Source organism: Brachyistius frenatus, unplaced genomic scaffold, assembly GCF_029030835.1.
Source record: "Brachyistius frenatus isolate BFR_SWC_R1_liver_20210118 unplaced genomic scaffold, ASM2903083v1 Contig_10, whole genome shotgun sequence".
NCBI classification, from domain to species: domain Eukaryota; kingdom Metazoa; phylum Chordata; class Actinopteri; family Embiotocidae; genus Brachyistius; species Brachyistius frenatus.
Window position 1 is genome coordinate 1,371,915 of NW_027210609.1, and position 16,695 is coordinate 1,388,609.

Consider the following 16,695-nt stretch of genomic DNA (forward strand, 5'->3'; position numbering starts at 1 on the left):
CCTTGTTAATATTTTGCTGCGATTACAAACATACTGTGTGTACTTGAAATGTAATCACTTGTTGTTTGATTTGTGAATAATTGTAAAAATCCTTCACAGAAAGAAAAAAACCTCTAAAAGTGATTGGTCAGTGATTTTTATTCTTCTGTTCTAAGTGACTCCAGAATCACTGAGTGTTAGACACAAGACATCATAGGGTTAATTTCCTCAGACCTGCCACCCGGATGCAGTCATTCACATGGGTCTGACAGCATCTGGTGTACAGAGCTATTAAATCCCATCCTCATCCCTGCAAAGCCGAATAGACAGTTGAGGGAGCCAACCACGTTTATCATCTTGAAGCCATTAGACCAATTGCAGGGTGAAGGGGGAGGGAGCTTGCCGCACTGATCTCTGTTTGCAGCATCCCTAGAGCAGCCTCTGTTGTCTGAAATACAAGAAAGGGCAAGACGGTGGGAGTAGATCCTTGGAGGCAATCGAAGAACTGGAAGGGAATATCTTTGGGACAGCCAGGATAGGGTTACTTTGGTGTGTGGAGTCCATCTTCAGAGAAAATGGCTCTTTGGTCAATGTAAACAGCCTGTGCAATACCTGCATTGCTAAAGGGGGAAGCAGAAGAGGAGGAGGAGCAGACACTGGAGCAAATGTTGCCTCTTCCAATGAATTTTTTTCTGTTTGTAGCTAGCCCTAGCCAGCGGCAGTTCACCTCTAAACATGCATGTTGTATGTTAAGGTACGTATGCATCTCTAATCTGAGAGGATACATGAGTAAAACCTGGTCATGTTGGCAGGATTAGCTCAGCTGTTAGGGCAAGACAGCTGAAACACAGTACATCTTAACTAAAAATAACATGTACTGTGACACACAGTAATAAGACCATTAAATTATCCTAACAAAGACGACCATGTAAAATACTGCATGCTCTGTCTGTGTGCAGTCCAGGGACTGTTAACGGGACAACAGCAATGACTGAATCCTGTCTTTGTTTTGCACAAGGTGGCTTCAGTTGCACATGTTCCTCATTAAGAGCACAAGCAGACAGGATGGGGAGGGAGGAATGGATCGTATGTCTATGCCTTCCTGTGTCACTATATAACAAAATGGGAAGTGTGTTTGTGTTTTAAAATACCTCATGTATGTAAATCTTCAGAAAACATTGCTTCTCACTCTCATGGGATGTGGATAGTAGGTGTGTGGGTGGGCGGCACATGCACTGAGTCTTGGATGCAGTGGATATTTATGGAACTTGTGTGTGTGTGTGTGTGTGTGTGTGTGTGTGCGTGTGTGTGTGTGTGGGTGTAAGTTGATTTTGACATTTGTACGCGGTACCAACACATTTCCTTGCAGTGCACGTTACAGTTTGAGTGCTTAATATTCCCCTTTTTTTTTTTTTTTTACCAAGTTTGTTATACCAATTTCCCTTCTGTGCGTTTGCTACCCACATCCTGCCCAAAACACCCACCACATCCCCGCTGGCACAATCAACCGTGGTTTAAATGAAAATGAGGGAAGTGCCAAAATATTTTACATTTAAGCAAATCATCAGTGCACAGAAGAAGAAAAAAGAGCATCTATGCTAGAATTGAACAATCACCTAACTCTGTGATTCTACTTTATTTAACTTGTTCATCATATATGAAACATACATTTAAAAATGTAGCAAAATTGTCTTTTAATAGTGTTTTGCCTTTTTGTTTTGTTCTACAGATCTTATGGCGAAAGCACCATCAATGCCTGAGCAGACCCCAGACCAGCGGGCACACACCAGCGTTGACCATGAGACGCACTAGACGCTGAGCGACACAACAAAATCCACACAGAGATTTAAAACACATCCTTCAGTTGAAACAGTTACACCTGACCATGGCTGTAAATGCAGCTAAGGCGACAGCAAGTTTTCTCTCCACAACTGCCACAACCACCACAGTCCCCTTCCTCTCCACAAGCCCTGGAGCCAGAGACAATATCACCTCAAGAACATTAATGACTGTCACTATAACAACAAATGAGACCAGCTTCAATGCCACCACGATTCCAGAGGTAGTGATTGAGGGCTCGGGCATGGGAATGTTGCTCGTTCCCTTCGGCATCATCACTGTCATTGGATTAGCAGTGGCAATAGTAAGAAATCATTTTAACATTGTCTCAAAAACAGCATTTGATGAAATAGAAAATAGAAAAGATAATATACAGTACTTGCCTTCTATAATTGAGTTTGGATAAGTTATTTCTATTATTATTTAAATGTTTTCTCATTACATCTTTTGTTTGACATTCTAGATGTTGTATATCCGGAAACGGAAGCGGTAAGTGTACAAAGATTATATATTTTTTAAACCCTGTGAGAATCCAGAAGCCACCAGGTCATTGCATATCACATGATTATTGGCTAATTTGTTACAGAGTGGCTTATTAGGTATATTTGTGGCCACAAAATGTAGTTTAAAATCATTTTAGCTTTTATTTTGTCAACATTGCACATATTCCCAAACAAACAAAACATTCCCCTATAACAGTGGTGGTAGCACTCACCATACAACCAGACAAATCTTCCTCCCTGCTGCCAGCTGGTCTTCACTTCTAATCTTATGTCATACAGGTTGGAGAAGTTGAGACACCAGCTCATGCCCATGTACAACTTTGACCCAGCTGAAGAACAAGATGACCTGCTGGAACAGGAACTACTGGACCACGGCCGGGAAGGCAGCCTCACAGGTCCCAATGCCAAGGTAGGCCAGAAAGCGTTTGGTAGAAAGTTTTTTTTTCCACTTTAAATCCTCACATGAACCATTGCATTCCTGCTGCTGCAGTATCACAGACTACAAGTGGAGACTTGAATTACCACAAAGGCTATAATAACTATTATTTTATATTCCTAATTTTTTTTTAGATAGATACAAATAAAAAGTGTCTAAACAATTGTTCCCTTCGTTACTTCAACTTGGACCAAAGGGTAAAAGAGTTATGTCAAAATCTTTCAAATTCTTTGTGATGGCCCAGTTGAGTGCATGGGAACAAGTCTCATTGTTTTTATTTTTATGTATAATCTGAAGATTTAAGTTTGTTAAGATGTATATTTTGCATGTCATTTCCTGAGGTTACTTTACTGTTTTTTCGTTGCCATAATTCTATTTTTTTTTTCTGTTAAGTTTTGACAATGGCATAATGGTAAAAGGCAAACATGGTAAAGTATCACCTGTGTGTCTTTTGAACCATTTCCCTTTTTTCCACACCAAACCCTTATTCTTTCATGCTGTCTTTGCTTCAGTATCTCAAAAATAACAACAAAGGCTTTACATTTGAAACTACTTTTGGATAAATAAACTAACTAATCCTGCAAGATTTCTGATGCTGTGTGTCCTCTATGCACATATTACAGTACGTGCATAGAGGACACATAGCATCAGAAATCTTTTCCTCTGAACCTTCATCTATCTGTCACATCCTTTCCTTCATACTCCAATAACTAAATACTTACACATGAGAAACTCCAGGGGCTACATGAAGCACAAGATAATAATATCCATCTCTTGTGTTAATTTAGATTCAGTTAACACAAAGTCCAGTATAATGCATATTCAACACATGGCATATTAAACACTTATTAAGTAAAATGCATTTGTGCATTGATATTGGTTGTAGAGGTTATTCAAGGGATTTTTGTTCAGTTGCCCAAATTTCGTAGCATGAAGGTAAGCTCACATTCTCAAGTGTAATTTACTGGCTTTTTACATATAATTGCATCTTACCTGTGGCAGCTGCACCAATCTTAAAGGCTATTTGTTGATGAAGTACATGTAGTGCATTTAAATGGCTGAAAATTGCTAGTAATCGAATCTTAGTTAAGATTATTTTGTCAAACCCTCGTTTCTGAAAAGCAATACACTGTGGAAAAACCATCAACAACCAATTTTAGAGTGCATTTCAGTATACATGTATTCATTAAACTTTGTTTTATAATTTATTACAAAATGATCTTCATTAATGCACTAAATGGTTTACACCTTGTTTGGTCTTTGGCCTCTGGTACTAATTATCTCCCAGTTTCAATATTTAATCACAGTGTACATCCTAAAATATTAAGTTGATTTAGCTGTTCTAATCCACCTTGTTCACAGCAGACATTTTGACTTGTCATTGTAGGGAAAGCACTGGTGTATTGGTGATGGGTCAGTTCCATTAAGTGTCCCAATAAACTATGGCAGTGAAGCTTCATGCTCAAAAGCAGGACCTCTCGTAAGTGGAATGCAGCCATCATTAATACACCTGCTGTGCTTCCCCTACAATGAGAATTCAAAAGTTTAGTTGTAAAAAAGGTCAATTGTCCTAAAATTAACAAAACATCATATTACACAGATACTTTTTACATTGTCATTATTGCTTTTTTCAAGGCTGGAGTATGAACTTAATCACACTGACAGTTTATTCTTCTGTCTGTCCTGCAGACTCTCACAACCTCCCAAGGGACAACACAGAGGCCCAGTCGTCTGGTCTTCACAGATGTAGCCAAAGCTCTCAATGCTTAACAACTCTCTTCCATTAGTTGATTCGTTTGTGGGGGCTGTTGGTCTCATTGAGACCGAGACTGACGCTCAGGAAGGATAATAAAGGGAGACCGGACTATCTGATTACTGTTTTTTTTCACAGTATATGTGGTTTACATATTGTGAAAAAAAAATAAAATAGGGTGCATGTATGATAAGGGAGCGAAACGGGAAACATCACATATGATCTTGCACTGTTGTCATTTGGCGCACAAATGCAGTGTGAGGCACTTTTTTAAAAATCATGTTGTCAATGCTGTTAAATGTTTGTTAGCTTGTCAGTGAGGTTCTTCTGAGCTTCAATATCTACTTCATGTTTCATAAGAGAGACGTGTAAATCTGTGTTATAGTGATTTTTGTGGTCTTACATCTCTGACAAGCTCGAGCACTGAACATGTTGCCATCCTTAAGTGAAGTGTTCCTCTGTTTTGTTTCTTCTTAATTAAGCAATGAAGGTTTGTTTCCATCTGTATACATTAAAATTATTTAAACCCATTGTTAACATGTTTTGTTGTACAAATCCACAACAAAAGTGTTTAAAGGTGATATTTTATTGATACGCGATAAAGAAGCAGAGTAACACAAATCACAAGATAAAGAATCATAACAAAATATATATCACAGGTTTGTGAGTTGTATTAATGAAGTGGAGACACATCAATAACATAACTACAAAATGGTGTTAAAAGTAAGGCATAAAAGATGATTTCTCAAGTTACACTTCAACTTTTCAATAGTTGAAAATGGATCAAGTACTGTCTGTAACTATATCACTATCAGTTAGATCACAGAACAACATTGTCCCCGTATAGAGAGTAAATATTCAGACACAGCTTGTGTAAAAAAACCACACTGACTTAGCTGTCGTTAAATAAAGTCATCCTTCAGGCTGAGTTCCATTCATGTTAGGTCATAGTGAGATGAGATGTGTGGACTACAACAGTACTAGTTTGACAGTTATTTCAAGATTTCTTGATCCACATCGCCTGCAGGTCTGATGGAAACTATTAGTCACAATTAACCAAGAATTTCCCCAGAGATGGCCCAGGCTTGTTTGTTTTCAGAGGTAGTCCAAGGGGCACATAAGTATAGTCAATGCAGTTGTACATTGAAATAATCTGTAACCTGGCAGCAATTTAATTCAACAATGCTGAAATACATGAAATGACAGAAATAAAACAAACCATCAGTGAAAGTATAAGTTTTAGGTGAAAGAAACACAGTAAATGATGGGTGATATTCAAGTAATGTGCAGTGATGAGCAACTAGTAAATGATACACAGTTCACGGTGGATAAATGTTCAACACAAGATGCCAGAATCAGAGGAAGTTGGCACATTTGCAGTAATGACTCGAGGCTTTCTGGCAGTTTAAGTGCAGAAATCCTGAACAAGAAGGTCTCAGAACCCCTTTAGTAAAACTAGACCGAAGGTTGGAGACATCTTAACCTAAAGATATTTTACACACAATAATTAAGTCATCTACATGAAATATTAGCCTGGTGTTACCAGAGTGTATCCAGACGGTACGCTACAGAGGGAATTGTTTGCAGTCATTGCATCCCGCTGGGCTTAGACCTTGGGTTAACTTTGAAACTATTGGAGTGGCTTTGACCAAACGGTACACACCAAAACTCCCTGACCGCTGCAACTGCATTTAGAAAAAAAACAAAAACACTGGTCGCCAATTGGTCCGCCCTTCAGACTGGCTGAGCGAATGTTAATGTGAACAGAGTTTTGAGACTATAATCACAGTGGAAACTGAAGTTGAAAGCAAAAGCCTGACAGAGCCAGACTAGAAAAATATCTCCATGAATTAAAAGAGATCCTGAGCTCTCCCATATATATATATTTTTATATCTGTTCTATGGCTGGTTTTAATGTTTACTCATCATATATACCAGATTAAGCCTATATGAATTAACATGTTTTTTTTGTTTTTTTTTCCCCATTAATTCCTTTAATGTTCAATTACATTTCTGTAAATTTAATTTCCCTGCATTATGGTCTAGTGCCAGTAATTCTGGTGGAGAATAGTACATTCCCTTCATTGTAACTTAGGTTTCACGTTGGTTTTTTTTTTTTGCACAAATGTAAATATTTTATATTTTGACATATCCATCTTTCGATATTTCTGCCTGCACCCAGACACAATGGAGATGGAGTTTCATTTATGGTATTAAACACATTAAACAGGTCAGAGGCAGCTATGTGTTTTTAACAGGCAGCAACCTGTGAACAGGCAGCAACCTGTGAACTGCCATTTTGAAGGCTTGAATCTGGTATTATGGCCTTCCATCTTGTTTTTTGGAGCCAGAAGTGGACATGGGTGAGCAGACTTGAGAACACTAGGAACGCCCACCTATCCCGGGAACCTGACTGCGCCCCAGGCATGTCAATCAAACAAACCACTCTGAGGCCAGAATAGGTCAATTTAGCAAATGTAGAAATTACATCTATATTTATATTCAGTCTATGGTCTTACCAGGAACAGTATTCCATAAGGTTACTTGTTTGCACCACAAATGAAATCACTGCATCGTATGGCCGTCTACATACGTAGCTTTGTGCTCTCAGAGGTAAGTAACCTTTAAAGATCCTGTAAAGCAAGACTGTGCTCATTTCAGATGAAGTATAACACACTCTTCCTCTCTGAAATACAAAGTTAAATTGATAAGCAATAAGACACCTTCAATTCAGTACAATCAGGTGTTTTGTTGCTGTAGTCTTAGCTGGTCTGCTATGACCGGTGGCTAATGTTAGCCATAAACTCTCATGTATTTCAGCACTTTGTGGTTATTTGCTGCCATGAATTAAGTGTCACACATACAATTTACAGTGTAAGAATCAGAAAATACATAATGTTGTAAAAATGAGAAAAGAATAACAACCCCCCCTCCCCCACCCACTACCCCAAAATACAAGTATTTCATAAGGAACTACACCCTAAAAAGCAAGTGTTTCATCAAGTTGTTGTAAACTATTGGCTGCATTTTTTTTTTTTTTCCCCAGGAGAACAAACAAAGTCTCACTTCAGTTTTTGTCAAATACAGTTTTTAAAGAAATTATAATGATGCTTGTATTTTTACACCTCTACTGGAGTGTAACACCTGCATACATGTATTTGTGTTGGCATGTAGCCCTAAAAACCATTTTCTTTTCTTTACTGTATACCTGTACATGAACCTGTCCGTGTGTGTGCGCGTGTATGTGTGTGTGTGTGTGTGTGTGTGTGTGTGTGTGTGTACAGTGAGTGTGTATATCACTGCTGAAGGTGTGAATAATTACTTTTTTGGAGATCTTTCTGTCTTTTGTGTTACTGAGGTAGAATGAGAGATTAAGAAACTGAAGGTATCTGAGGTTTTAAATGAGGTCTTTGTGTCAAGGCATACTGGTAATGTCAAATACAGATCAGAAATGCACAACAAACACAGCACCATAATTATTACTGAGTAGACAACATGTTCCTGAAAAGGTTTGTACCTGAGGTTTCAATATGGTGTAAAAGCACTGTTAATAATGAAATCCTGAGTGTGGTAAAATGACATGTCACACTGTTGTTGAATAAAATATGTATGAAGGGTTTCTCTTCAAAATAAAACATCCATTTAAACCTTTGGGCACTTTTTGTTAAATCAGCTGCTGGTTGGAAGGAAAAAACTGAACATCACTTTATTTTTTTTGAGGTAATGTAATCCTGCGATTTTTTTTTTGTCTTGAGTAAAGAACTTCAGACATGATTCTTCTCTAAAATTAGATATTTCATATTTGACTAAAACATAAACTTTCATGATAATGACTTCAGCGCACCATGTTTATATTGTAACATTGATAAAAAAAATTCACCGTCTTGCTCCTGTTTTATACGAGGATTCATGACACTTGATTAAGAAAGATGTTTCAATAAAATGGTTCAGTTTGGTTCCTTTGTTTCTCGTAACCCCCTCTCATTTCAGCCTGCAGCCCCGTCCCCTCTCCACGCACGCACACACGCGCGCACGCACACACACACACACACACACACGCACGCACGCACACACGCACACATGCACACATACACTGAGGAGTTCACGAAAGCTGGCATACTTGAAGGAATAACTCGACTTTGTGGGAAATGCGCTTCTTTGCTTTCTTGCTCAGAGTTATATGAGAAGACTGATACAACAAAGAAACGGTCGGTGTGGCTTTGCATAAAGACGGGAAACAGATGAGAACAGTTAGCCTTGCAAAGGTAACAAAATCAATCCAGCAGCATGTCTAAAACTCCAATGCACATAATCCCTGTAAAAACAAAAACTGCTTTTACATGTTGGCTTTTGTGCAGCTTTCAGAAATGAGAAATAACGTGATGGTTCATGAGCTTTAGATATGCTGCGGGTGGAAGCTCCATATTAAACGTACATACATGAAAATGGAATTGATCTTCTCATCTAAGACTTAGCAAAGAAGACAATAAATGCATTTCCCAAAATGTGGAACTTTTCCTTAAAAAAAAGCCTTATCAAAAGATCAAATACACCAATGTTAAGACAGTTTGTTCACCAAACAAACCAAACTTTTAAAGTCAACAACAAATCCTGGGTACAGTATTAGTTTTGGAGAGCAAACTACTGTCTGCAATGAGTTTTGAGTGTGTGTGTGTGTGTGTGTGTTCCTGAAACCTCATCACAGATAGGAGTCGGACTGTACCCCTGTTTGTTTGAGGCCTAACCTTGAGGTAGGTAGAGAGGGGTCCTATCTACTCCCCTTCCTCCTGTGCTGGCACCTGAGATGACGAGGGACCCTCCTCAGCCTCTTCTGAAGGGCCCTGGAACAACAGAGGACCAAAAAGACTGTCACTTTGTCATCATCATCAGTTCTTTCTGTCTCGTGACTCATGATGCGCAAAGTAGTGAATCAATACTAGAAAGGGCGTAAGAATACAAGAATTAGTATTAAAATTTCATTGAGTGCTTGCGTGCGAGAAAGCAGGTTCCAGCTGCCAGACCAAGAAATGTGAGGAAGACGACGGTTACATCAGGAAACCAAGAAGACAGAGGAAGAGAACAGTTAGATCTGGTTTCCCCTGTCTACACTGACTCATTCTTCCCCTTCATGTGCGTGCGTTTGAGAGAATGAGTCTGTCTCAACGGTTTCAGTTCTTGAAGCATCTTAACCTCTTTGACAAACTGCTTCGTGGAGAGGATGCGATAAGAAAGACAAGGGGCATCAAGTGAGCCAGCCTGCTCTGTTGAGAGATGTTATGCAATTCTTTCATTTGAAAAATGAACAAGATGGCGTAAAGAACCGAAAGTTTCTGAGAAAAACGTGTGTACGTTCACCAAAACTGGATGTCACGATAGGATGTCTGGCGGTGCGTCTGGGGAATTCAGCAGCACCATCTGTCAATTTCCAAGAATTTGCCATATTCTCATGAAGTCAGTTCACGTAAAGCATAAGGGCATGAGGATTCATGGGTTTTCTGTCACATATGCTACAGTAATCAGTTTTTCTGCAAGTTTATTTTTGTCTGATTATACATAATGTACGAAAACATACACACGTGTACTGAAATGCAACATGGCGAGCCACTGAGGTTGTGTTAAAAGAAATAAAAGAAGAGAAATAAATGTAAGAAAAAAGTAAAATACACAAATGTTACAAGTGCACACAGAAACGTGCAGGGTGGTGGAAAGGATTTGCTGAAAACAATGAGCTAGGATACACAGAGGTAAAAGGTCAGCGTACCTCACCCTGATAGCCTGAGGAAAGAATCTTAAATTTTCTTTTCGAAAAGTCTGGCTGTTAGGTTTGTGGTTTTAGGGGCGTTTGTTAGAAACTGGAGCAGTTTATGGTAATGTATTTTTGCATTGAGACACTGAAGAAAGGAAAAACATTAAAATGCTGAAGAATTCCTTCTGTATAATGCCATACAGCATCACATCCTCAAACATTTAGTTATTTCAACACTCAGTAAATCATTTTCACTATACTCTTTATTAAAGTGGGATTTACTGCAGAACTGTTTGACTTCTTTAGCTTTCGCTATGTGAACTTAATAAAGTGGCAACTGAGTGGATACATATAGTCTAAACATTTTTGTAAGAATGTGATACCATGGCTTGTGAAGTCGCCGGTTTACTTGTTGCACAAATCAAAGACAAATATATTCTCATACAACAACCTGAAGATCCTGATGGCTTAGTGGTGAAGGTGCATTACCCCATGCTATTAGTTTGCCTCTCTCCGATTTATTTATTGATGATAATCAATAAATCCTAATTGGACAAAAAATTGTTGACAAGAAACCTGCAATCATTTCTTACTGCATTAAGGTTGATTCACCTTCATGTCATTTTGGAGGCTTTAGTTTGTGGTGTTGTTGAATTGTATTGCTGTATTCCTAACTTTTTGTCCACCTTATTTATATCAATTTAAGTAGTCACAATGAGCTCAACATGTAACTCACATCAGTCAAAAGTTGAACGAGTGACACAAAATTATATTTCTGTCTAGCTGAAGCAGAGGATGCATTCCTGCACAGCCACAAACTTTTGAAGTGTCTTTGATCTAATACCAAATCTATACTACACTAATAATAATAATAAAGAAAAAAAATAAGGTGAAAAATGATTTGGTAAATCTGCAGTGAAGTACTACACCAGAGAGTTTGCATGGTTAGAGGGTTAAAGGATGAACTACTGCTCAGTTTGTTAGATTATGAACCATACATTTCATATAGTGGAGAACGAGGCTCTGAATGTTGTGTGGTTTACTTTTTAAACGGTCTACATTTATCTGAAACACCAGCCCTATTTCCATCATTTTGGCCAATGCCCTATGACAACACAATAGTTTTTCAGTTGAGGTAACCTGCGTCTCAAAGTGCTATATCAAACCAGTCCACTCTTCTGCCTTTTAAAGATTTCATTTTCCTCACCTGCTGCTCTTCAGTTACTTCTGGAACTACTTTCTGGGGCTGTGAAATAAGAGACAACACAATTAATTAAACATGAAGGGAACTGGGCCTTCAAGGACTCCACAGCTCCTGCAAATACAGACACACTGAAGGCTTTTGGGCATACAATTTTACATTTTACAATTAATGATGTCTGAGTGTCAGTGATTGTTCCATACCCATTTCCTTGGTCGCCCACGGGGTCGTCTCTCCCCAATGGGCTCTTTCTGAGAAAGAACAGATGAATGGTGAAAAAGAAGTCTTCAGATTTGAACTGGTAATATACTCATACTGATCACATGGTTTTTATTAGGTATTGCTGTTTTTGAGTCTTGGGGAACATTTCTCTCATGACCAATAGAAGTTTTATACAATAAAATGGTTGAAATATTTGCTAAATACGTTTTTTGGGGTAATATTTTAATTTCCTTTTACAAGTCTGGTTGGCATAGTCCAAAACCTTCTACAAAACTCTATTCTTTAGTGCTACAGAAGTGTATTTACACTTCTTAAAATGTCAGCATACACAGTGCCTGCATACAGGTGTGCTCTACGTTCAATAAAGTATTTAGCCTTTACAGCGTGTCTATCTGAATAAAAAAAGAGCAACTCTTACAGCCAAAGAAAAATGATTTTAAACAATCAAATAGTAATTTTTTTTTAATTTTTTTTAATCAACATTTATTGCTTTACTATCCGTCTTCTTTGAAAGATGTTCATCTCGCCAAAATGTGAAAACATAAAAGGATGGATTTGTCTAAATGCAGGCTCATACATGAAATACCTCACTCTGCCATGATTGTAACAAGTTAAACAAGTTCAGTAACTGAATAATTTATGAGTCTTGCATCAAAAGTATTATTAGTTTATTGAGTCAACACTTTCCAGTTGTGAATATTGTGCAGTTTTCTTAGTCCTTTCTGACAGCGAATGGAATTTTGTTGAGTTTTGGACTGTTGGTTGGACAAAATAAGACTTTCAGTGATGTCAGTTTTGACTTAAGGCAAATTGTAATGTGCATTTTCTGACATTTTATAGATCAAATGGTTAAATCATTCAACTAAAAAGTTAAAAAAAAAAAAGGAATTACAAAAAAATGTGTTGCTGCCAGGGCATGATTCATAAAACTGTATGGTAAAATTGTTTGAAAACTTGCAACAACAATGACTAACACACTCTATATTAGTCATTAATCTAATTGGTTTGCTCATAAATCACAACCAGTGTACTCATAGAAAATACACAAAAACTGTGGTTTATTTTTGCAGCATTGATCAATGTTTGAATAATTTAAAAAAAAAATCAGACCACCTTACATAAGTAAGGGTCTTAATGTCAGAATATTTATATCAAGTATTGTACAACTAATAAAACCCTGCATACAAACTTTTATGAAAGTCAAAGCACGTAAAACAAGATTATTATCCCTGATGCCTCAATGAGCTCATTGCAATTTACTGTTTCAGATCGACCGGATGAGGTGAAGCTAATTTCAACCACATAACTTACTGCTGATATGCTGACTGATAAATCATGAGATGATGTTTACAATGGTGAACCATACCTAAAATAGTATGTTACAGTTTTTCTGTGATAATGCACGCACCAGTTCATCTTTGAGCCCTGATCCATAGGCTGAAGCTTGAGACATAAATAGTGCATTGATTTAATAATAGCTTGTCTTTTCTCTGGTAAGCGGGCATTTGCCCAAATCATGACTGCCTTTATGTCCCACTAAAGACATAAACCTTTACATTTCAGGATGTAGCCAATTACATGGAGAGATCTCAGATGCACTAATGCATCTAAAGCAGATGCACTAAGACTGTATATAAAGAAATGTAGACGACGTTACCATACATTTTAAGACAAATATGCATCATTAAGTCTATCACACAAGATCACAGATGTCAGTTAAACAGTAAATATTTGCTTCTCATAGCATTTCCTGATGTTTGAAGCAAACAGTTCTTGCAACAAAAATGCCTTTTTTAAAGTAAATTTTCTGTTTATACGAGTGTCTTAGAATTTCTGATTAGTTTCAACCTTCAGTGCAGTTCTGGGGCCTTTGTCCTTGCTGCCTTTAGGTCGTCCTCTTGGTCGCTTTGGAGTTGGTGGTCCAACAGGCTCCTGTGGTTAGAGATTAGATGTGGAGCCACAACTAACCAGTCACAAATACATTATATACCGTCTACAACCCGCTGACGTAGAAAGATAATCAACTCTAGTTGGTTTTTTTTTGTTGTTGTTGTTTTTTTACAACTTATTCTCAATTAGATACTTAATTATTTAAGGTTGAGGACAGAGCTGATCACAATCGTCTTCTGAAGACAGAAGTCCTACCTGCTGCTGTTTCCGTGGTCGACCCCTGCCCCGGCGCTGAGGCTCAGAGGGTGACAAGGCAGTGCTCGGCTGAGGAGACGGCTCTTTGGTCCCACTGTTACTCATGCCTGCGTCTGTCCACCTGCGTCAAAGAGTGTGGGCATCAAAGCCTGGAGCAGCGGCCTCGAGGGCTTAAAGAGGAGAAGAGCTGAGTATCAGGAGCTGGAGATGTGAGCAAAGAAAAGTGGAAAATATGACCACTATGAACGCAGTGCAGCAATCATCTTCGACAAATTCAGGCTAATCGGCTCTATTATACCACTTCAAACATCATCTTCTTTTTGCACAATTACCACAATAACTTCCAATCAGTACTTAATGTACCATTAAAAGGATCATTCAGAATCACACAGGATCCTTTTCCAAGAGCAAGCGTGGGAACCACTTATACATAAGCCTTGGCACCAGGTTCATCGGAACACATACAGGGGTCTGGCAAACGCAGAGAAACATGAGAATGGTGTGCAGAGACTAAAAGTAGCACAGATATTCACAACTCAATCTACCATCCAAAATCAGCATCTACTGTACTGCACTCTATCTTTCCATCTGTCCTCAGTGATGTATTTCTCAATGGGGTTGTGAATGTTGTAGGTGTGGTGATGCTGCTACAACTTTTACTGAAAACTCTGCACAACTAAGACAATAGCTAGAAGTACACACAAACAAGTACTGTATGCAAAATCTTAATGGAAAGAATCACAAACTATTGACAAGGCTATAATGCATCTATTATTTCGTTTAGTCAGTCTAAAATACATTTGCAACAATTAATCTGCTACAGTTTGTCATTTTGGATGTTTGCTTTTTTTTTTTGCATTTATTTTTTTAATAGAAAACTAAATATGGTTGTGTTTTTTGGACTTTTGGTCACAAAAAAAAGGTATCTAAAGACATTTTCATAAATTTTCTGACATTTTACAGACACATCAAATAGTTGATTTCTCAAGATACGTTTAAAAATTTCACAAGTGATTAATTGTCTCGAAAAATAAATATCATCAAATAATGTCAAATTTCGATCAATAGCTGTCCATTGTGATATCTTCAGTTTGCTCGTTTCTCTGACTAACAATCATAAACCAAAAGACATTCAGTTTAATGTAACACAAGACAAAAAAAAGGGCAGAAAACTAAATTTAAGTTACAAAATATTGCATATTTTTGCTTGAACATGCACACTCGATCAATTACCGAAGTAGTAGCCAATTAGACTCCTTTCTGTCAGTCAATTTGCTGAATAAAAGTTTAGTATCATAAACCTGAATAATAGCATTATAATTGTAAACGATGTATGTTTCTATTGTACTATATTACGGGTAACATCCTTAAACGTGATAGGCTAAATTATTTGCTTAATTGAGTCGCTACTTCTTTGCAAAATAAACAATAACGGTCTACTGTTGGTAAAGTCCCAGAGGTGGTCGTTTACCACAACCTCTAGCTCCGTAAGGAATGTGCCAAACACTAATTGCCAACACAGCCTATCAAAACGGCCGCACTGAAGCAGGAAGTCGAAGTAATTTGAGAAATACGTACTCGCAGAAACGATTTAAAGCCAAACGAAATGCATGACGTCGGTTAGTCGCTTATAAACTGATTTCGGAGCAACACAACAAGCCCGTGCACTTCTCCGTCAGCGGCAGACCGTCCGCTCAACTAGTCTGCGTTTGGCAGTCAAGTACGGGACTGAATGTACTTTTTGCATATGGGCGGCAATTGCAAACCATAAAAACACATTCTTGAACAGCATTAAAGGAAGTGCGCAAAGCGCTCCTGAAGCGAACCCGTGAGTTCAAACCTTCGACGTTGGTTTAGTAACTGGCACATGTTGACGCCAAAACAACAGTCGAGGCCATCAGTGTTTTAAAGCGTAAAGTCGGCGCTCGCCACACAACATCCCCCTTACTTCCATCACTTGCGCAATCGATCTCCAATGTGTCGGGTTTTGGAACGATAATATGGATGACCCGAGTGGCAGAAAGAGCTGGGAAAAAAAACAAAACTTTACCAAGGACAAAGGCAAGCAACACAGGTGCAAAAGCTCTCCTTTCAAACCAGCCCGAACATAGCCTACATACATTCAAGCTATAGGCTCCATGTTTAGGCTGAGCAATCCTGCTCATGCAGCCAACGCCAAACGTAGCACAGAGCGAGCAGAGAGCAGTTCAACTTACCTTAAGTCGGTTTGCAGTATTACCTGGAAGTTCGCACACAGTCGGCTCACTTTGTGCTCCTGCACAACTATGAAAATCTTAGTGTATCGACCGTCTCATTGGCTGGAATGAAAGGGTAATCTCGCTCTCTCTCTCTCTCTCTCTCTGTCTCGCTCTCTCTCTTTCTCTTCTCTCTCTCTCTCTCTCTCTCTCTCTCTCTCTCACTCTCTCTCTCTGCCTCCTCCTAATCGGAAATGTGTGTGATCCCCCCAGACGTCCAGTCACGAATACCCCAGATGCAGTATAGTGGGGGGTTGTAGCAGAGCACTATGCATTGCATACTTTCTCTATTAAAGCATGTTTCAAGAAAGAACGAGGGTAGGAGGGTTGAAACACAGGAGCCCGCCCCGAAAAGCTCACCGGACCACCCACTTGAGAGGCAGAGAGGGAGAAAAGACGGGCACCAGACTGGAGGGTCTGGTTCCGGGGTTCCCAAAGTGGGATCTGGGGGCTGGGAAGTTCCCCAAGTAAAGAAGTGAGGAAACGGTTCAGTTTGTTTCAGTAGAAATGATGTTGAGACCAGACTTTCTAATGCTTGAAGTAGAGGTTTCACTCTGTCTCCCTGCTGTTATCTCCCCACCTACAGTGTTTGAGAAAGTAAGTCATGAAGGACTGA

The 16,695-nt window shown here is 38.7% G+C and overlaps 2 protein-coding genes across 3 annotated transcripts; one reads left to right on the forward strand and one right to left on the reverse strand.

Moving 5' to 3' along the window:
* The first annotated feature begins 373 nt into the window (after positions 1-373).
* Positions 374-5,040, forward strand: cunh3orf18 (chromosome unknown C3orf18 homolog). Of its 2 annotated transcripts, XM_069690776.1 has the most exons (6): positions 374-733; positions 1,709-2,122; positions 2,282-2,307; positions 2,601-2,730; positions 3,151-3,185; positions 4,447-4,529. In XM_069690776.1, exons 2-5 carry the CDS (start codon positions 1,865-1,867, stop codon positions 3,154-3,156), a joined length of 420 nt encoding a protein of 139 aa, XP_069546877.1. In that variant the 5' UTR covers positions 374-733; positions 1,709-1,864; the 3' UTR covers positions 3,157-3,185; positions 4,447-4,529. The 2 variants fall into 2 exon arrangements, with proteins under 2 accessions (XP_069546877.1, XP_069546876.1); XM_069690775.1 differs by lacking the exon at positions 3,151-3,185 and having other exon boundaries at positions 4,447-5,040.
* A 2,444-nt stretch (positions 5,041-7,484) lies between these two features.
* Positions 7,485-16,202, reverse strand: LOC138616464 (high mobility group protein HMGI-C). The gene is made up of 6 exons (XM_069690777.1): positions 16,041-16,202; positions 13,825-14,025; positions 13,528-13,611; positions 11,661-11,708; positions 11,464-11,502; positions 7,485-9,351 (listed from the first exon to the last, which is right to left on the reverse strand). The coding sequence occupies exons 2-6, from the start codon at positions 13,927-13,929 to the stop codon at positions 9,283-9,285; spliced, it is 345 nt and encodes a 114-aa protein (XP_069546878.1). The 5' UTR covers positions 13,930-14,025; positions 16,041-16,202; the 3' UTR covers positions 7,485-9,282.
* Between the last annotated feature and the right edge of the window lie 493 nt (positions 16,203-16,695).